General features: G+C 41.6%; 1 protein-coding gene across 8 annotated transcripts in view; it reads left to right on the top strand.

Moving 5' to 3' along the window:
• Positions 1-22,873, top strand: part of INPP4B (inositol polyphosphate-4-phosphatase type II B) — a 595,725-nt gene that overhangs the window by 547,325 nt on the left and 25,527 nt on the right. For all 8 annotated transcript variants that reach the window (XM_036282080.1, XM_036282084.1, XM_036282081.1 and 5 more), the window contains one exon: positions 802-956. In XM_036282080.1, the coding sequence (XP_036137973.1) occupies positions 802-956 (155 nt within the window). The remainder of the gene's footprint in view (positions 1-801; positions 957-22,873) is intronic.

The raw sequence follows: 22,873 nt of genomic DNA on the forward strand, positions 1-22,873 counted from the left end.
TGAAATTCATGAGCGTAGTACCTGGTACACAATAGATGTGCAGTAAGCAGTGGCCACTGGGGGAGGGTCCTTATTCTTATTAGTTGTGTTGGTGAGTGGTTCCCTCATCGGCTGCACTGGTACCATAGGGCTGTTTGAAATTTCATAACAGGAAACCAAGACTAGCAAAGGTTGCTTAAAAATAAAGTAAGATGAGCCCTGGCCAGTTTGGCTCAGCGGTCACAACGTCGGCCTGCAGACTGAAGAGTTGTGGGTTCGATTCCAGTCAAGAGCACGTACCTTGGTTGTGGTTTGGTCCCCAGCCCTGGCTGGAGTCAGGGAGGCAACTGATCAATGTGCCTCTCCCACATCAATGTTTCTCTCTCTCTTTCTCCCTCTCCCTCCCTCTCCCTCCCACTCTCTGATGAGTGGAAAAGATGAGTGGAAAAATGTCCTTGAGTGAGGATTAAAAAAAAAAAAAAAGTAAAGCAAGAAGATATTAGTTATAGTAGTTATTTAGGGTTCACGTCAGGTGCCTGATCCCCTTCGCGATGAGGTGTTGCTCCTGAGCTGTGATCCTGCGGTTACCCTCTGCCACCAGGCCTTTCTCGGCCCGCTCCTCACACCATACGAAGATCTACATGAACACCTAGTCCCTGTCTTTTGAAATGAAAAGCTATCGTTTTTACATTGAATAGGGCGGATTGAACCCATGGACATGTTAACATAGATCTGGTGTCTTAGACAAAAATAGTTCAGCCCCCCCCCCCCTTTCAGAGTAACCAGCCAGTGAACAATGAACGGTTTGTATATTCGTTACAGATGTGTCGCAAGCTAAATGGTATTCGTTTCACCTGTTGTAAAAGTGCCAAAGACAGGACGTCGATGTCAGTGACCCTTGAGCAGTGCTCCATCTTGAGAGACGAGCACCAGCTGCACAAGGACTTCTTTATCCGAGCGCTGGACTGTATGAGAAGGTACTCACTGGTCTTGAACTGTCTTTCCCTAAAGTTGTTTTAAGTTTGTTGTTGTTCTTCTGTTTGTTTGTTTGTTTTTCCAATATGTACTTTACTGGAGGACTAACCTCTGAACAGCTTCACTGCATTTCCATGGCTTGAAAGAGAGTACACTTTTAAATATCGCCCCCTACTCATTTTAGGCAACAGAAGAGAATGTGGCTGGATTTTGATAATATCCATGGAGGTTCTATTTCATTAGCTTGTTTAGACCAAAGTTCATGGGCTCGGTTTTTTTTTTTTTTTTAATGCATAACATTTGCAGAGCACAGTGTCTTTATATATAAGAAGTTACAAATATACACAAAAGAAAACTAAGTCATTATCCAAAGAAAATCTTTCCAAACTGCAACAAGCCTCGGATCTTCCCGCGGGTTGCAGGGTCTCCAGGTTGGTAACCCCCTTCCTAAAACTGGTATGACATCACTGCCCATAAAGACGGGTGACACTGATACTTTAAAATGGAGAAGTCACACTGTGACTCTGCTGACATTTACAATGCGGCGCCCGAAGTCATGCTTCCTGATTCATTTCCACAGTAATTAAATCTAAAGTCAAAGCCATAATGGGAAGGAAAAGTGCCCCGTTCCCAATGTCTGTCAGCAAGGACATACGTTAATTGAAAAGTGAAACGAAACAGCCTCTCTGCTACAGAGACCGATTCAGAAGCCCACCCGTGAGCTCGAGACAGGCTCCTGGTGGCCAGGAAGGAAAGTCACGCGACGCTCTAGACGCTGCCTCTGATCTGCCCTGTCATTAGCTTCCACTTCTCTTTGAACTGCTGTAGGTTTCAGCGCAGACTTTGCTGCTCTCTGTGCCTGTGTGTTTTCCCTGCTAATGAGAGGTTTCTGAAGTCCTCTCTCTTACCTCATCTCTTGGCATTTATTTCCCTTGCTCAGTGGAGTTCTGTCATACTTTTTTGAGAGGTATATGAAGATGTCTTAGAGGCTTGACATGAACATCAGCCGTATGAAACACGTTTGGTTGATGTAAAAAACACTTCTTTCAAAAATAATCTATCAGGACTAATGGGGGGAATTCAGAATCAGAGTATGAAATCTAATGTGCATAAAAAGAATAAATATGTCTCTGTAGATGAACAAAGGGGCCGGAGGAGAACAGGGACATGTGATGTTATGGATCAGACACACAAAAGGACTAGAATTATTCAAACAACATAAATGATCTGGAAGGTGTGATTGTTACTTATTTATTTAAGGTGGGGGTGATGGTTATTTTTAACAACATTTTCCAGTGCCCAGGGTTTTGGGGACGGGGGAGGATTTGCAGGGCTCCTCAGTCTGCCATCTGGGGAGCCCCACCACCCCGTGGCTTTAAAATGCACATCGGAATCACTGTTTTAAAGGAGTTGAATTTGTATGTTTTTGAATGTATTGAAGTTCTTCATTTTATTTAGCATATGTTGCCATTTATTTTACCTTTGAATTATTCTCACCACCCTTCAGGCTATTTACCCTGGATTCTTTTAAAGTTCACCAAGATTATACTATCACCGCTTTCGTACTTTTATTTTTTCCTTATCTATATTAAATTTTCCCATTTTGTTGTGTTTGTCTCTGTAAGAGTCTCAGATTATTCTATATAGATGAGTAAAACGCATTTGCTAAAAAGAAATAAAGCTTCAGTTATCTGCTTATTCAGAAACCCCCACAAAAGAATAAGCTCCGTGAGAACAGGAATTTCTGTTTTCCTTTGTACCTAGAACAATGCCTCGTGAGGGTAGGTTCTTAATAACTATTCTATGAATGAAGCTCAGGTTCTATCTATTGGGAAGTTTTGTACATACATAGGCACTTGGAATTCAGTATACTAAATGAACTCGATTGTTACATAGGCATGAGCAAAAGTTCGGTAAAATAAAAGTGAGAGCTTAGTAGAAGTTCCGATACAAAATCAGAACAAACAGCCTACCTCAAGTCACAGCCTGTGTCCACCCTTTGGACAGTGTTCAAAGTGCTGTTCTCTGTTTCCAGTCTCTGGTATTTACCGGCAGCTACACACACCCTACCTAAACCTCTAGTTACAATACGTTTGACTGAAATGGAGGAAGATTGTCTTCAGACTAGAAAGTTAGCAAGGTGTCTGGGTAGATCCGTAAGGACCTCTCAGTAGTTGCCTATATTGCAAAACAGTGACTCCCAACCCCCATACGAAACCCTGGGGTCTGGAGCTGAACGGCAGGGGCCCACCACAGACCAGGAATGGAGCCGGGATGGAAGCCACTTGACCAAGGTCGGCCTCATGCAAACCAGGTGCCCTTCAGTAATTTATCTTCATGGCTTTGTGTAAGACTATATAAGCCTGGTCTACATACCCTTTCTTTGAGTTGTGAGGTGTGTGTATGTTGTCAAATTCTCGCTTGATCGTCTGTAGCAGAAATTTACAACACGGTGGCTGCCTGATCAGCAGATTTCCTTGAAAAGAAAGAAAAGAAAGAGAGAATGCAGTGTCAGCACTCAGTTTTCAGTTATGAAATCTCCACTGAATGCCTCCGTGTCCCAGTGCATTTGCAGAAAGCATTTTTGGTAGGGATTTTAAAGTTCTATTTGATTAATAAATTATTAGGATTAGAATTAAAATACCAAATTTGACTGGCGTATACAATGTCATGTTATATCAAAAAGCAATTGTGTTGGGAAATTTAATTGCCACTAAAAATGTAAATTGAAATGAACACACCAGCCACTGTTATTTCCCTGACAGGAAGTCTGGCATTATGTGTTTATCTAGTGGAACATTGTGACACCATATTGCTTAGTTGTCTGTCTGTAACTTTTATTTTCCTTATGCTACATTACTCTGCAATCTGCCGTTCTATAATGGCTGCTTCAAATTAAGATAGCTGATATGTCATTAGTAAAATTAATCAGGCTACGTTTCAGCCTACAGTCTATTTATCACCCTTAACATACGGGGCTTTACTCATTGTATTTTAGTAAATACTTAATTCATAAGAGATAAAAGGCCCATCAGCCTTCCTGAGTTTTATTATCTTGTTGAATATCATTTCTCAACCTGTTGCACCTGACACTTTGATGTTGGGGGAGCGTAATTTAGGCAATGTTCTGCTTTATGCCTACGTGACCCTTCATCCGTTGGTATCAGTAAAGGTTTTATGTTTTGATTTCTCGTGACTGACTCCTTCACTGGCGTCCCTTTTGAATTATGTCGTTCATTCGTGCTGAAACAGAAACGTCTTCCTTCTTTCCTCAGTTTTGTTTCCACTTCGGTTTAGTTTTCTTTGCTTTTGTTTGATTGTCTAGGCTGAGAAGAGCCGCTGTTTTTCCATATTATCCCCCACTCCAGATATTAACGTGAATAGGAAGCGTTGGGGACCTGGGGAATTGGAGCTTTCGGTTACTTCCTGACTACTTGAAAGGCACGTGTTTGCTTAGAACCGCATCAGTGGGGACAGCTTTGCCATTATCACTAAGTGTTACCTCGTCCCTGGAGAATTCCAGTGGCGTGTTTGCTGACTTACTTTAGTTTCCATTTGTGACGAATAACAGCCATAAGTCCAAATGGAGTCATCGTCATCCTAGGGTTGCTAATAATTACATGAAAAGCCACCCCATTTAGGGTGTTTTTGCTCCAGCTGACAATAAGGTACAAGGTACTGCAAAGGATACACTTCTTTAGACATCATATTGGAGCAAGTAACTCATAACGAGAGAGCCACAGATGAACCACCACTAGAGAACTGATCTTACTGGGGTGATTAAAATAACCAGCAACCAACGTCCAACTTCCTGCACAAAATGTATATGCTAATTTTAGGCAGTTTTCTTCATACATTTATGTGTGTCCTATTAGTTTATTACCAAAAAGTAGTGTTGTGAGGTCGATATCTTCTCCCTAAGTTCCTTGGTGTATAATATTTGTCTTCTAAGTGTTAGTAACTGAAGAATTGAGCGTGTCATCTAGAGCAGTTTTCTATACACCAGTCCAAATGTCATTTCTTTCCATTCTTGAAATGATTAATTGAGAACCTAGACATATACGTGTATGGAATATATGTTTTTTTATTCAAGTCATTGAAATCAAGTATAAATAAAAGTGAAGCTAGTTAAAATAAATAGATTTAACTTCTGCCACAAACATTAGGAAGACCTGGGGTTAAAAACCCATATTGTAACACTCATTATCTGTGCAGCTTTGGACAAGTTAATTAACCCCCAGACCTCAGTTTCCCAATCTGTCAACGAGAGATAACAGTATCTTTCTGTCCTGCGGGTGTTGTCAAATGAGGTCGCTTATTGGATGCTCTGTGCCCAGGAGAGAGTAGGTGCTCTGCTTATAGATGTTACCTGTGCTCCCCATGCCCTCCCCATCTCTGCTGACCTTGAGCATCCTTCCCTCTCCCCGGCTTCTCTGTAACTACCTCCTCTGAAATGGAGGGGTTTCCCTGGTCTTCATGGTCTTAGAAGAAAAGTCCCAGGACTGATAGTTGGCTTCCTATTAAACTACCTGTGATGATGGGAGATAAGATTTGGGAGTGAGGGAGCAGCTGAGCCTGAAACAGGGGGTGATCCATGGTCCACAGACCGCAGGGCCTTTGCACTCGGGTAGTGAAACTTGTAATAGCGAACTCTTGAATGCCCACAGACTTCACCAGCAATTTAGGGCATCTAGGCAATCCCAAGCCAGAGCTCCACCTCAGGAGATGACCTGGGCAAATATGTCATTAGCAGAAATACGTCACCGCCATATTCATAGTCAAAAGTAAAAATTTCTTGGGTACCTACTATGGCAGAGTACCCCCTGCCAAACAAAGGGAGAAATAACATTGTAACAATAATTGCAGCTAATAGTCACTATGCACTAAAATTACATAAAACGTTCTGTGTGAGGAACCTCTGTTAATTCCCACAATGCTAGAATGAAACAGATGAGGCCACATACATAGGAAGTCCTAATTATTAGAGTGGTTCAGAGGAGAAAAGGAATCACGATGGCCTGGGGTGGTCCTGGGGAAGGTGGGGTGTGAACTGAGTGTGATATAGGTAAGTAGCAAGGAGGAGTTAGGAGTTCTTGACTAGGATTATCTAAGTGGTTATAGTTAAGAGTAGTGTTTATTAATTCATCACATTTGTTAAATGTTTTTGTTTACATAAATAATATCAGACTATGGGCCACATTCAGCAACATACTCAGGTCATATCATGTTTTCGAGATCTATGTTCATACATAGACTCTAGCCGTCTCCTTTTAGTGGCTGTATAGTATTCCCTTAGATGGATACAATATAATTTATCTATTTCCCTATTGAACTTGAGGTTGTTTCTGATATTTCACTATTATGAGCAATGGTGTAATAAACATTCTCAGATGTATGCACACAAATACAAGTATGGGGGTTTCTTCAGTTCATACACCTATACGTGGAATGGGTGGTAGCAAATTTATATTTTCAATTTTATTAGATGCTACCAGATTACTCTTAAAAATAGCTATACTGCCCTAGCCGGTTTGGCTCAGCGGTTAGAGCGTCAGCCTGCAGTCTGGAGAGACCCGGGTTCAGTTCCCACTAAGGGCACGTGCCTTGGTTGCAGTTTGTCCTCGGCCCTGGTTGGGTCATGTGGGTGGCAACCACTCAATGTGTCTCTTTCACATCAATGTTTCTCTCTCTCTCTCCCTCCCACTCTATCTGAACAAAAAATGGAAAAAAATGTCCTCGGGTAAGGATTTAAAAAAAAAATAGCTGTACTAATTTATAGTCCACAGGCCAGACACAGGTGTTTCCATTTTTCTCATGCCCCCATATTTGCACTATAAGAGTTTTTCCAACCCGATGGGTAAAAACTATCTTGGTTAATTTGTATTTTCCCAATGATAAGTGATATTCAACATCTTTCTGAACATCAATCACTCATCTGGGTTTTCACTTCCAGCATCTCATTTCTAACGTTTTATACTTTGGGAGTTTCCTCATAATTGCAACTTAAGAAAGGATCCCAGCCTTTATAAACCACTGTGTTATTGTGTTTAGGTCAAGTTCTAGAAAAGAGGGTTTCAGAAGTTGTAGTTTTCTAAAAATATTTTTATTTTATTTACTTATTTATTAAGTAAAAGCACGGTGGAAGGGGTCAGAAGGGTGTCGTGAGTTTGGACAGAGACACGCATGGTATTTCCGCGGGAGCTGGTGACATATTATGAGCCTGTGTGGCAGAGGGGTCAAAGCTCCATTTAAGGCAAGAGAAGGAAAACTCCTCCTGAGACACAGATGAAAACCTATCGGCAGTGATTAAGGTGATGATTGATGCCTCTGAACTTGGGAAATGAGGTGTAGCAGGAACTAGTCCGAGAAAGGACTTGTTTTCATTAAAGAAGCCTGAGGTGCAGGCACCCAGGCCTGAGTGCTCTGTACAGAGCAGTTAGCCCAGACCTAGAAAGTGCGTATATGTTCCTGGAGGCTGAGATGGGGTCAGGGCGAAGCTGGGCACCGCGCTGCGTTCAAGCAGAACAGCATCTCCGAGGCAAACATGTGGCTATAGAATCCAGGTTCTATCTCATCTTGCTCACTTTCAGGACTTGCAGGTGGGTCAGGGCATTCAGTTCTCATCTCAGCCATTTCAACACCAGCGGTTTTTTATAAGTGTCCCATGGACAGTCGTTGCTGTTAGCCACCACGGACGCACGCACTTGATGTGTCCGTTACATTTGTCCTAACGGACATGAAAATCAATCGGAAACTCATAAAATCAATGTCCCGCCGGTGTTCCTTTGCCCCGGTCGGAGTGCCGGCTATCCCCTCACTCACACTGTCCCAGAAGGATTGCCAGCCTCCACCTGAATTTTAGTTATAATCCAGTGTCTAGCCCAAGAGAACTAGAATCTTCACGGGACATTCTTGAATGAAAAGTGGCCTGGGGGGCATTCATTTTTATGAAAAAGCAGCTCAAATATTGCAATCTTTTCTCTTGGTTGGAAGATCACAGATGACAGAAAAGTTCAAACGCCCAAAGTAATGCATTTATGCCCAAAGGATAATGGTCTCAAGTCCTATGGAAAAAATATGTTATGCACAATTACACCCCATTCCCGTCGGAGCATTGAGCCTATCAGAACTCATGCGAGTGTGAATGATATCATTACAGGGATCGAGGGTTTTATTTCTAAAGCATATCATTTTCAAAATCAGTAGTTTATTAGTAGCAACAAATCATTTCTCAAGTATCACAGCATTTTGGGAGGGTGGGAATCACTGCTTTGAATCTTCTAAAATGTAACAATCCAGCTCCACGGAGAGTAGGCTGAGTACCCCATGACGGTGAGACCAAGGATGTTGGTGGTAGGCAATCTTATTCTCCTCTTCCTAGCAGTGGGAATGACGTTCTAAGAGCCCTTAGGTTCTTTGTCTATAACCATACACTGTGAATGACTTCTTTCACTTATAGTATTTTCAAGGTTCATTGATATTGTCAGACAATCTTTATTACCTTGTAAAGTTCCCTCTTTATGAAGATTCTTTGCATTTGTTTTTATAGCATTAATATCAGCCTGTAATTCTTCAGAGCTGCTCTAGTGCGTGTGTGTAGGAGTGGGGTGGGGTAGGGGGCTCTGGGTGTGTCTGTGTGTACATGTGTGTTGTAATTGTGAGGTTTCTGTCTTATAGAGACTATTAAAAAGCTTAGGGCTAATATTGTGATCCAGCTACTTCAAATGTACAGCATTCTTTCATGGGCTTTTAAAATATATGTATTATATAACATAATATAATATATAATATATATATCTAGTAGCCTCATTTCTAGTTCTGTTTTATAACATAACCCTTGCATTTATTGTTTCTCACTTTTCATTCCTGATGTCTTACTGAATACTATGTATCCATTTAAACTGACTTCAATTCTTTTTTAAAACAAGACAGGATTGAAATATTAAAAGTAAAATTACATAAATTACCCCTCTTATCCTAAGCTCAAGACCCTTCCTAAATTTGCTCTTAGCACTCATCAAACCAAGTTGGATAATACTGATTTAACGTTTTCACAAAATGCAAACAAAATCTTGTCTCTGGCATCTTAATTTATGTGTTTTCAGATGATGCCCATCTTCTCAACTATCTGAGGAAATAATGGCATATTTTATATGCTTCAGAGTTTGCAAATGACCTTGACTGATCTTTCGTTCCAGAAAATAGAAATACAATAGATATCATCTTCTGTTCAGTTTCTGTTTCATAATTTAATTTCATAACATAAATTCAGAGATGGAATTTGTATAACACAGATAGTTTTATTTGTTTTTTGTGATAAAGATTTTTTTCTCTTGGAAAGACTAGAACAAAAATGAGAAAAAGGCATATTAGAGCTGTCAAGACATATTATTTTTGCCAGGAAAGGAAGGGGAACTGCCTTCCTCTTCACAAGACTGAACTGACTTGACAGCAGCTGCTCTTGAAATAGATTCATTTATTGAAAACTCCTACAACCTCCAGTTACTAACAAAAATAATAAAAAAGATCACTGCATATGTGCAAAGTATGCATGATTAAATATTACATGGTTGCCCTGGCCGGGTGGCTCAGCTGTTGGGGGTGTCATCCCTACACCAAGAGGTGGCAGGTTCAATCCCCAATCAGGGCTTTGCCCTGATTTGGGGAGGCAGCCTATTTGATGTTTCTCTCTCTCTCTTTTCCTTCCTCTCTCTAAAAACTCAATTAGCCTGGCCTGTGTGGCTCAGTGGATTGAGCATCACCCATGGACTGAGAGGTCCCAGTTCAATTCCTAGTCAGAGCACATGCCTGGGTTGCAGGCTCGACCCCCAGTAGGGGGCGTGCAGGAGGTGGCCAATGGATGTTCCACTCTCACATCGATGTTTCTCTCTCTCTCCCCCTTCCTCTCTCTCTAAACAAAAATCAGTAAAAACATAAAAATCTATTAAAATGTATATATATTACATGGTCATAAAGTCGACAGGAAGCAAGGCAGCTTGAAGACCTGGCTTGGGTCGACAGCCTCTAAGAAACCTCTACTCCATCAAGCATTTGCTGTTTATTCTCTTATCCTCTGAGGTTTGACTCTACAAATACAATTGCATAGTGTGTTTTAATAACTTTAAAGTTGTTCATGAATAGTGCAGTCCCTGTACAGATTATAGATACTGTACACAATTAGAAATTACTTCTAAATCACTGGGCTTTATTTAGGGGTTACATAAATCTATTTTTAGAATATAATATGATTTGATATTCATATAGTTATAACCTCCCCAAAATGCAATCCTTAAAGTTCTTTTATAAATTAACAACTTTATATGAGGGAGGTTATGGTCTCAGACTGTAATGGAAACTGTGTTGCATTTCTATCAGTGATGAGGTCACAGGAAGTCATGTTTCTTCGCAGTCAGTGTGTGATAGGTGTGCGTCTTTGTTTTGCCACCTTTGCCCACATTTCTCGAGTAACCAGAGTAGGGTGCACTCACCGTGTTGGTATGGGTTCTGGAATGAAAAGAATATCTGGTATTTTTAAAAGCCTTAAGAATTCTGGGATAGTGAAATATTAGTACTGATGAAAATGAATTTATGAGTGTGTATTTGAAAAAAATTTAGGCTTGATTTGAAAAATTTAGGCTACCTTTTGAATTGTCTCACCTCCTTCTAAAAGTTAAAAAGGTATCCACAGATTTTTGCCCATATGTTTTTGAAGCCCACTAACTTCCTCCTGGAGTTTGATTAGTAATGGAAGAAAAAATTTGACTTAACTAATTTTGTCACCATCCATTCCTGAGAACACAACGGAAAGGATCTTGAAAGAATCTGCACCTGTGTGTGTGGAGGTGGGAGAGAGCAAGCCGCTCTCTGATCAAGGTGGGATCTGCCGAGGCAAAGGCACGTGTCGGCTCTCATCCCTGACTGCCGTGGTCCCGTGGCCCGGGCGGGCGGTTCGGGCCCCCCTGGCATGCAGGGCTGTCTCTCCCCAGCGCAGGCAAGACTTCTGCTTGCACGGATCCCCTGGACTGGATACTTCCCCCAGCAGGTAGGAGAGTTGCTACCAAGAAGGTGTAAGTGTGCAATCCCCACGGATGCTGATTTTCTCCACTAAGGAAAATGCTTGGCAATCTGACCTTCTTGCCATGGCCCTGCAGAAAACCCCACAGGATCACTGTTGAAGCCGAGTTCTTGTTCACGTATGAAAGAAACCATCATCATCATGTTGTGGCCTAACACCTCCATTGGTACCAAGATACCAAAGGCCGAAATATAGCATCGCAACCTAAGCCACGTGTTTTATCAGAGAATCTGAACACGTGTAGTTAACATCGTTTTCCCCATTTCTGTCAGGATAGATTCCTGAGGTTTATCAAGAAGTTTTCCTGTTGAATCTGTGTTGGAAGGGACCTAGACATCTTCTAGCCTGACACCCCACAATACCTTATGTTGATGAAGACATGTCCAATAAAGTAATTCTTGTTAACTCTAGACATTGCTCTTGCGTATATAACAGCGCTTCAGTGAGGTTTTGTGGAAGGTTTTTCATGGAAGATTCTGTCCCTTGATGTGACGGTGGCAGGGAGCTGACTAGCTGCGGGCGGGCGGACGTTCCTTCTTGAGTCAGACTGATTCTGCTGGGAGCAGACATGCTCCTCTGAGCATCAGGAGACTTTAGACGGAACCGCGGGAGTGGGTGAGATTGGTGTTGGAAGAAATAATCTAAAGCCACTTTTTTTTTTCATAAAATGACTGACATCCATGCAAGACTTATGATCCAAATAAACTGAAATGGAGCAGTGAATTGCAATGAGCCTTTTTTTTTTTTTTTTATCCTCACCCAAGGATACTTTTTTCCATTTTTATTTTCAGCTAGAGGAGGAGAGAGAGAAATATCGAAGTGAGAGAGACACATCAGTTGGTCACTTCCCACACGACCCTGACCAGGACCAGGGACCAAACCGCAACCGAGCTACATGGACTTGATGTGAATCGAACCCGCGACTCTTTAGTCTGCAGGCCGAAGCTCTACCACTGAACCAAACTGGCCAGGGTGCAATGAATGAGCTTTTTTAACTTTACTCCTTGACTTTGACATGCTTTAGAGACCAAAGTTACAGATACTAAACAAAACATAATTATATATATATGAAATTATATATGTTTGTTTATATATAGAATTATGTATGTAAATCTCATATACATAATTGTAATGTTTGTTTTTCTTAGACCTGATTTGATCTTGTTTGTAAATTGCACTTTTATTCGGGTGACCCAATCGCTGGGGCACGTGAGCACTGTGCTTGTCCTTACACTACTGTTTCAGCCGCCAAGTTTAATATTAAGAAAGAAAATTCCAACTTTGTTTTATCTCATTAAAACGAGACAAACTGAGAAAAGAAGAATAACTGTACGGTGACCTATCAATTTCCCCAAATATGCCAGGCTGATTACTTTGCTCATTATTTTTTATGACTCGGTGAAGGACCACAAGCCTTGGTACAGAATGAAATGTTGTTTTTCAAGCCCTGATTGTTATCCTCCTAAAAGTCGGCTTTCAAGCTACTTCTATTTCTATGCACTTGTGACTTTTCACGTTAATGGTATTTTAAGGCTGCAAGATTTGGAAAAGGCCTTAGAGATTATCTAGTGACCCTGCCGGCCGAGGCAGGGAGTCTATACAATATCCCTGACAGACTGTCAGGTAACCTTTGCTTGCACGTGTCCAACAGCAGGGAGCTGGTGTGTCAGCCCATTCCGGGGTTGGACAGCCATGCACTTTATAAAACTCACCTTCCCGTTAAGCTGAAGTTGTCACCCTCTAACTTCCAGTCATTGCTGCGCTCGGGTGTCTGGGTCAACAGGGAGGAAGTCAGCACTCTTTCCTTACGTCAGCCTGCCAGTGTTTAAAGGTGGTTGCTGTGTTCTGCTGAACTTATTTTATCTTAATTTTTTTTATTGATTGATTTTAGAGGCAGAGAGGAAGGGAGGGGGTAGAGAGAGGGAGAGAGAGAGATGTTGTTCCATTTATTGACGGGGATCAAACCTGCAACCTTGGCGTGTCAGGACGACACTCTAACTGCTTAATTGTTTTCATCCCTTTAAGATGTGAAAATTGATACAGTTTCTACCCTTCCTAAAAGATATTTCTACCATCTCTGAATGCATTCTTCGTTTTTAATGCCCTTTATAAATAATTACAAGCAAAACTGGACACCATGCTCTGAATGTAATATGCAGAACAGGAAGTAAAGTAGGGCAAAGGTCTGCCTGCCCCTCCCTGCCTCCCTGCCTCCCTCCCTCCCTGCCTCCCTCCCTGCCTCCCTGCCTCCCTCCCTGCCTCCCTCCCTGCCTCCCTCCCATTACAGATTGCTTAGGGTGTGCCAGGTACTTTCCTAAGCACTTTACAAATATGATCTCCCCTGAACCTTACTTTAATCCTAAAGATCAAGTCTTAAAATGAGGAGGTCGCCACGGAGGGGTTAAGCGACTTGCTCAGAACCGCCGCTGGGAACCTGCGAGAGGCTCTCCGGCTGCAGGTCTGAGCTTCTAAGAGCCTAGGCTGCGTCTCTTGATCCATGTTTATCTTTTTGTTCCTAGATCCATAAATTGCATGATCTTTTTAAAATAACTTTGTCTCACTGCATAATACATTGAAACATGTAGTCTTTTGTCATATACACTGCTGTCTAGCAAGGTTTCTCCAGGGCTGTACTGGGGTGATCAACATTTTGCAATGAAATAGAAATGTGTATGTTTTTATTCTTGTCACCTGAACCCCTGAGATGAGTATAGTGGCCTAGGTAAGTGTGGGGTCCACATGTATATTCTCTGTGTTTGGAGGTGTGTAAAGTGTAGGCAGGAATGGGGGAACATCTGTAATCGTGTCAACAATAAATAAATTTAAAATAAAATAAAGTGTTGAAATAGAAATAAAGCAGATATTTAAAATAAAAAAAGGAAATGGGGTTGAGTTTTATAATAGAACATACTTCTACATAATGATATCTGATTAATAGGTAATTAAATACTTACATAAATAAGTGAAGACATAAATATTTAGCCCTGGCCATTTTGTTCAGTGGTTAGAGCATTGTCCCGAGGACCTAAGGGTCTCAGGTTCTATTCCTGGTCAAGGGCATGTACCTAGGTTGCAGGTTCAACCCCCGGCCCTGGTCAGGATCGTGCATGAGGCAACCAATCTATGTCTCTCTCTCACATCTATATGTCTCTCTCTCTCTCTCTCTCTCTCTCTCTCTCGCTCCCTTCCACTCTCTCTAAAAATCAATGCAAAAATATCCTGAGGTGAGGATTAACAAAAGAAGAAGAAGAAGGAGGAGGAGGAAGAAGGAGGGAAGGAAGGAAGGAATATTTAAAAGAAAAATTTTAGAGAGCAGCTTCTTTGGATACAGTGAAACATCTTCATTGATAAATCACAGAAGGTGCAAAAACCCCAGCGATTCGTCATGTGCCCCTGGCCTGGAGCTGCTCTGGATGGCTCTGTGGTTGATTCTTAGACTAAACCAGACCCTGGAGTCTTGACCAAGGATGAAAACCACTGAAACAGACAATGTGGATAGGTGCAGGCTCGCTCGAGTTCCCCACTGACCCAGCCGTCAGAGCACAGGGTACCGGTGAAGAGCTGCAGTTACCTAGGCTCTGCGTCTTCCTCACGACAGCCCACCCTAAGCAGCAGGTGGGAGAGTGAGGAGACCCCTGAGCCAGCTTTATTTTCCGCCTTGGGTGGGGGCGGAGCCATGTCTCCCTCAGGGTCTGCTTACCTCCAGGAAGACCATTCACAGCACGGGACACCTACCCTGCGCTCCGTTTCCTCCTGCAGCGCACGGGCGACGGAGGCAGATCTTGGGTCATCGCAACCTGATTAGTTGTTTCTACAAAAACTGCTTAATTTTATTCTGGGTCGTTCTCCCACTACAGCAGACGCCGTTTTATCAGGAGTAGATGGCTCTGAATGTTCTTCCATGCCAAAGAAGTGAGCAGTTTTCAGTGCATGTCACTTACCAAGAACGATGGTGATGTGCTCTTGTCTCAGAAAGCTCAAGGGCTACCGGGAGAGAATCGCAAACAAATAATGAGGCATTAAGTTTTTTATGGCATTATGTAGAAAGTGATTTGGGAAGAAACATAGAGAAGGGTACACTTAATTTACTGGGGGTTGTGAGGTGTGTGGGGGGATACTGTCAAGGTTCCAAAGAGAAGGTGACATTTGAGTTAGTATTATTACGAGATAGGTAAATTAAGAGAGGACATTTTCTACCCACAAGAGACTTTGAAGCTTCTGAAGTTTTACAAAAACCATTGATTACTCTAGAAATTTTGGCATGTTTTATTAGAGGCCTAAGATTGGGACATACTGACAATAATTATTCAAAGTTGTTTATTGTAGCCTGGCCGGTGTAGCTCAGTGGTTGATCATCGACCCATGCACTCAGGTTGCCAGTTTGATTCCCGGTCAGGGCACATGCCCAGGTTGTGGGCCTGATCCCCAGTGGGGGCATGCAGGAGGCAGCCAATCGATGTTCTCGCTCATTGATGTCTCTCTATCCCTCTTCCTTTCTCTCTCTCTCAAATCAATAAAGGAAAAAAAAAGTTGATTATTGTAGCCTTGGTGGCTTGGCTCGGCAGTTTGAGCATCAGCCCAAGGACTGAACGGTCTCCATTTTGATTCCTGGTCAAGGACCCGTGCCTGGGTTGCAGGTTCAATCCCTGGCCCCAGTAGGGGTCTTGCGGGAGGCAACCCATCAATGTGTCTCTTTCATTGATGTTTTGCTCGCTCGCGCACGTGCGCGCTCTTTCTCTCTCTCCCCCCCCCTCCCTTCCACTCTATCTAAAAATCAATGGGAAAATATCCTCAGGTGAGGATTAACAACAACAACAACAAAAGTTGATTATTTCATCCAGTTATGATTTCTGAGAAAGCAATGGCCTCAATCCAGGTTGGAACCCTTATCCTTGCACAAAAGCGTTGGTTTCCCAGGTGATTTCTAACCTGCCGACCGTTCCCTCCATTAAAACTGGCTTCATCAGAGAGAGGCGGTCGGGGCAATACATTTGAGCTAGAAATCTACGAGGCCAACAAAAACCTGATCACTTCTATTAGTTTCCACTTTAGCTGAGTTCCTCTCAATGCTTATACACACAATTACTACTCAACTCACACTAACCTCCGTCCTTTAGTCCAAGAAGAGGGGAAGCTATGTCGGAGGCAGACTTCTGGCCAGGAACCCTCCCCATTTGTTTTAATCCAGGAGTAAAAATTTTCAGTTATATTAAAACAATTACGTCTGCCTAATAGAATTTTGTTTTAATTTTTCTGTTTAGTGTTGTGAAATCTCAAAGCTCCCTTTTTGAGAATCTCATTCATAATTGTTAGGTAAGAGCAGTGTATGAATTCTGTCTGCAGTGCTTTTAGCAAAATATTGAACTAGAGAGTATCTAGCCTCTTACACTAGTGTATGCGGGTGGATTGGACCTAAAATACTTGCCAAAATGATGCTCTGAGAATAATAAAAGAAATCGCGATCTGAGAAATAATAGCCCAGTAATAGGGGGATGTTTATTTTAAAGTGATTTGTGAAAATGAGAGATTGTTTTTATTTGAGTGAATCCGTGAAATCAGAACTAATCCTCCTTTTCAAAGTTTATTTGATAGTGCAAACTGATTAAAATATCGAATCAGTATACAAATAACTATCACTCTAATTCTCTGTATTGTACTAATGAATTTCTGGTATTTACTAAGGCTAAAGTGTAATCAATTTCAATCAAACACGTGTATTTATTCACTAGCATGAACACGGCCCAAATGCAGCGTACTTGTCAGAGAGAGCAACGCTTGGCTGTCTCAGGGGCTTGACTCAAGTGGTATTTTTATAGACGATTTGTTAGTATAAAGCACACTAGGTAGGTGAAATATGTCGCTTGCCCTAAAATAACTCCAGTGTGGTAAGACACAAGACATACACAAGTCAAGATGCGGGCCTGCATGTGGCCAGTGTGTCTGCGTGGAACCAGGGAGTGCCCCCCCCCCCCCGGAGCGTGCGATCCTCTGCTGCCCACTTTGCAGAATCCGCGAGGGGCCGTGAGGAACAGTGGATGGATTACGTGCGTGTGCATTGTATTGACGTGTCTTAGGCAGAGTGGATCCTTGAAATGTCTCATAAGCAGCAAAATGAGCACTGCACAATGAGAGCATGGATTTGCAGAAGGTTTTCGAGAATAAGAAAGCAAAGTTTGATATGATTTGAAGCATCAGTAGCTCAAGGAAATAGAACATGACCAATTCTGGATTTTATATCTCAATCTTTTGCCTGTGGGTATGTCAGGATTTCCGTAACCCTCATGCCCAGGCATGGGTGGCCTTGGAGTCTCTTTGCAGGTTCGTGTCAGTACTGACCGGCCTCATAATTTCAAATCCAACATGGGGAGAGTATGCGTCAAGATGTCTTTCACTTACGGAAGGAATAGCTTCTGAGACTTCACTTTTTTGAACCGTGAGTGGAAATAGATCAGCTCAGCTACTGGCTTGAGTGAAGCTTTACTTTGGTTCTCCCTTCAGTCATCACCCAGTCCCAGAGAGGAAGAACAATTAAAATGTCCAAGCAGAAGCCAAGGAAGAATTTGATTATGGAATTAAGTTTCTGTAACTTTCGAATGAGATACACAGATCAAAATAATGCAGAGAGGAAAAAGCGTACGATTGATCTTTAACACCCTCAAATTAAAGCGGACCATTCTCGTCATTATACGCATTGCTATGAAATATGCTACAGCTCCTAACTGTGGGTTTATGTGATGATGTAGTCAGTCACAGGGGCCCATGTGTAGTTATTCCCATGTCGCCGGTCACTTTGGAATATAGATACCCTGACATAACAGAGTACAGTAAAATCTAAGAGAAAAACTTGCCTCCTCTTAGCATTTTTGAACCTCTTGATCATTCGCGTGGTTGACAGGTAGAGGGTGAGAAATTTCTCCAATTAGAACCTTCAGGGTTCCCAAGGACAAGACAGAAGGTGCACAGTTGAGCTCGAAGTTGCCATGTCTCCTTTAAGTCCCTTGTCACTGGTGGTGTTCAGATTTCCAGAGGCGACAGGAGGGTGGTAGACTTCCAACTTAATTAGTGTATCCCATTATAACCACAGACATGAGACATGACGTCACCAGCCCTTGGCAGATTTAGATTGGCCAGTTTCATACCCAAGGCTTCCCATTCCCTCTGTACCATTTTTGTGTCTTTTAGCCAAGTTGCTTCCACTCATCTTGGAACTTTGTCACTGAGCAAAGCATCCCATAGTGACTTCTTGGTTGTCCTGGGAATCAAACGTCCTTCTTGCTTACTTTCTTCATCTTCATCTTCCTATCACGTCCTTAGTGGAATTAAGTTTGTCTAGGTACCACATCATCAGTTTTATAAGTCATTGCGTCTAATTTACTAATCAGAGTTTCTTTGAAAGATTGACATTTTGAAAAAGAGAGGCACCATGTAACATTTTTCTTCTGTAGCTTGAATTTAAAAACAAGTCAAATTTACTTACAGTAGCAGTGTTTATAGTTTAAGCCTCTCTCAAAAAGAAAGAAAAAAGCATTTCCAACGCATAAACTATTCAAATTCTAATTGTTTTGTAGTTGTTTTTGTGAAAAGGTTCATACTACTTTCTACAGAACAAAACTTTCTGTAAGAAAGAGACATTTTTGTAGAAAACTAAATAAGATTTTGATGAATTAAAATAACAACATGATGATTAAGAATTCTATTGACCCAGAGTCTAATGTGCAAAGTCTCTTGAGTGAACTCAAACGAAAAGATAATTCCCTTTTTGTACTATTTTAAAGAAGTGAGTGGGTATTATCTCACCTAGTCGTAATGTGTATGTGAGATTCAGATGAAGGGCTAGAAGAAAACTTTGTATTGGACAAAGGCTTGCTTTACTCTAGGAACCTGGGGTCGATGGTTGTGCGTTTCACGACCCCTTCTGCACGAGCCATCCGGAGTCGCCTGTACCTCAGGTCCTGTGCGTCTTTATAAGTGAAAAGAAGGAATGGGTGGTTCGACTCTCTTTTTAAGTGCTTCTCAGAAATCAGTGCTTGTCAGTAGTAAGAGTGGTCTGTTTAACCATCAAATCAACTTTAATTTACTATGCTATTGAAAATGGATGTGGAACATTGTCATGGTTTCTACAACTTTGGAATTATAAAAGCAGAGAAGAGACAAAGATCTAGAAAGTTGGTGAATGGAGTCTTACACACACACACACACACATACTTGGCCACTCTTATGTCATAAAAATGCCTTGGTAGGCAATCTTCAGCTAATAATTACAGTTTAAATTAGCTGATTTTAAGCATCCATACCAGCTCAGTAGAACAGATTGTTCTGAACACGGTGCCACAGCGACAGAGACCTTCATCTGTTCCCTTTTACCGATAGTACCTAGTAAAGATTGTGTCCCTTCTGTATGTCATTACTGCCATCACCTGGATCCCTGGTGCCCGAGCATCCTCATCCGTCTGTGGCTGCATTGAAGTGTGTTAGGAGCCTCTGTGCCTGTCCAGCCTCCTATAATCACAGCACTAGTAATGGATCCAAAAATATGAAAATAAATGTTGCAAATCCTTAATCCGGGCAAGCAGACACCCACGATTAAGTCAGTTCCTAATGAAAGAGAAAAAAAAAAAAATGGACTCTCTGGACTCTCTTCGGAATTACGTGATTTTTAGATTATTGTGTGTGTGTGTGCGTGTTGTGATCTATTTCAAACAGCGTTCTGAGCCCCAGAGGTAATCACTCTCCCTATCATCATGAACCATCTTCCTCTAAGCAGCACAATAGGGTAACAAAACCCATTTAGTCTCAATTTCAGTTTGATTCCCAGCTGGAACTTGGAATGAGGCGGTAATGAACCTGAACTTGCAGCAGTGATTATCTCCTGCGTGCGTGTGAGGCGCTCAGATCCAGCAGTGGGTTTCCTGCTGCCCCCCAGAAGGCGCTCACGTCTAAGAACCACGGGAAACCGGGTGTTAGAGCTCAGCACCTCAGCACCTTGACCACGGGGAAGTCAGCCAGGTTCTGTTGTATTTTACTTTATGCATAATAGAGGGTGACAGAACAGCATATAGGACGATCAGGACTTCTTTTTAAGTCACCTCTAGAACAACCTTTCCATAGAAGTTTCTAAATTAGGGCATAAAAGGTCAGCAATGTTATCTGAGGAAAAGAAAGGAAGGCAAAGGTTGATATTGCATAATGATATGTAACTAAATACATTAAGGCGTAGATTTATTAAAATTATAAAATATTTAGAAGAAAAAGAACATCTTCCCAGTGTCCACATAACTCCCTAAAACCATTTAGGCTTTAGGAGGACACATTCATTTTATCCTAGGCATCACGTAGTATTTCATTATGAAAGTACAAAATTACATTCCATGGGCATGAATAAATGGTTGTGCCTATTTATACATTTTTTTAGGCCAGCATTCAAATAGGAGTAAGTTAAGCCTCAAAGGAAGGAGAGGGTGGATGATTGGGGTCGTGTCACTGGTAAGAATGGACACAAGAGAGACCTGAGTTTGGGTTCGTATTGTGACATTCTTGCTCTCCAGTAGAGAGGTTGGCCATGAGTAACTCACTCTCCTCCCACAATTTTCTGGGCCTAGGTCATCTCTTCCATGACTTCTTGGAGAGAAATTGAGGGATTCAGATAATTGTGAATTAAATACTCAAGGATATATGAAACATTTTTTGATAAGCTTGGCCATGACCATAGTACAATTGTAAGTTTTCTTGATGTGAAGTTGTGGTGGCCTGCCGTTGGGACAGAGAGCAGGAGACAGGATCTCTCATCGTTCCTGACAAAATGCCAGCCCTGGCACCGATATCCCCAATGTCCAGCACCCTCCGGTGTCCTTACAAGATGTCAGCGTCCACAGTGTCCACCTTCCCCTCAGACCATCTCATGCATAATGTTAGAGAGTGAATAATAATATCACAGTGAATAAAACATAAATGTACATTTCAACAAATAATTATAAAGCCAATACCTGAGAAACCACCATTCAAGTACAAGAATTCACATGTTGCCAGCTCCCAAAGCCAATACGTTTATATACCAAAGTCTCAGGGAAATTCTACCATGACGGAGCTGGACTTCTGTTGGCCCACCTCTGACATCCATCCACACCTTGTGGGCCCCACTGGGAAATTGTGTCTTAGGGAACTAGCTAATTTAAGCACTGTAAATTTTGGCCAGTAGATAAAATAAAGGCATTACATTCAAAACAATGTTTAATGAAAATATTCATTGTCTAGAACTTTCCAGGGAAATAATGTTACTTTATGAATGCATGCCTGTTCATGGAGCAGTAGAGAAAAGAGACAGAAAGCTATGTATTTGTTTTAATTTATACCTCTGTGCAATTACTCTAGTTTATATCTATTAACAGAACATGGGTTATGCTAAAGTTCAGGTAGCAATTTCTGGAAAAATAAATTTTAAGTAAGTTATACCTAGGGAATGAATAAGCTAGTTTAATAATAAAAGAGCAACATTATTTCTCTTTAGAAATTAGTGAGCATTTTAATAATTCAGACTTGTCTCCAACCTCTCTAATTATCATTATCTCAATTATAAGATATTAAATACTCTACACCTCTAATCATCAGAAAGATGCAAATTAAAATGACTATGAGATATCACCTCACACCTGCCAGAATGGCCGCCATCAACAAATCATCAAACAGCAAATGCTGGTGAAGGTGTGGAGAAAAGGGGACTCTAGTACACTGCTGGTGGGAATGCAGACTTGTGCAACCACTATGGAAAACAATGTGGTGTTTCCTCAAAAAATAAAAAATGGAACTGCCATTTGACCCAGTGATCCCACTTTTAGGAATATACCCTAAGAAGCCTGAAACACCGATCAGGAAGAATATATGCACCCCTAAAATCTGGAAACAGCCCAAGTGCCCATCAGAAGATGAGCAGATAAAAAAGCTGTGGTACATCTATACAATGGAGTACTATGCAGCTGTAAGAAAGATTTCTTACCCTTTGAGATGACATGGAGGGACCTGGAGAGTATTATGCTAAGCAAAATAAGCCAGTCGGAGAAAGACAAGTACCACATGATCTCACTTATTTGTGAAACAAAATGAACAAAATAAGCTGTTGACCCAAAGAGACCCAGAGTCATGGAAGCAGGGAACAGACTAACAACCCTCAGAGGGAGGGGTGGTGGGAGGGGTGGGAAGAGACAAACCAAACAACTTATATGCACATATGCACAACCAATCAACGCAGACATTAGGTGGGGGAAAGCAGGAGGGGGAGGGAGCAGGAAGGAAGGGGTCAATGGGGGAAAATGGGGGGATAAATAAATAGAGATTAAATATTCATAATTATTCATAGTGTAAAGATTTGAACAATAATCCCAATATATATTAATAATTTTTTATTGAAAGTATAGCAAAACATTATCAAAGTTAAATTATTATTTTAGGTAGATAAGATAAATTATGAGATGGAGTGACTTGTTTGTTTCGTTATTCATAGTATTAAATTAGAAATGGGATAGAAATATAAGAGAAATAAGTTCCATAATGTGTAATTATAAAAGTGAGCAAGCAGCCCTGGCCGGTTTGGCTCAGTGGTTAGAGCGTCGGCCTGTGGTCCAGAAAGACCCGGGTTTGGTTCCCGCTAAGGGCATGTACCTCGGTTGCAGTTTGTCCCTGGCCCTGGTTGGGTTGTGCGGGTGGCAGCCACTCGATGTGTCCCTTTCACATCGATGTTTCTCTCTCTCCCTCCTACTCTATCTGAACAAAAAATAAATAAATAAATAAAAATAAATAAAAGCGAGCAAGCAGTATTCGATAAGTTCAACATCTTTTGGTTTAAAAGAATCA

Source organism: Molossus molossus, unplaced genomic scaffold (genome assembly GCF_014108415.1).
Source record: "Molossus molossus isolate mMolMol1 unplaced genomic scaffold, mMolMol1.p scaffold_m16_p_4, whole genome shotgun sequence".
NCBI lineage: Eukaryota > Metazoa > Chordata > Mammalia > Chiroptera > Molossidae > Molossus > Molossus molossus.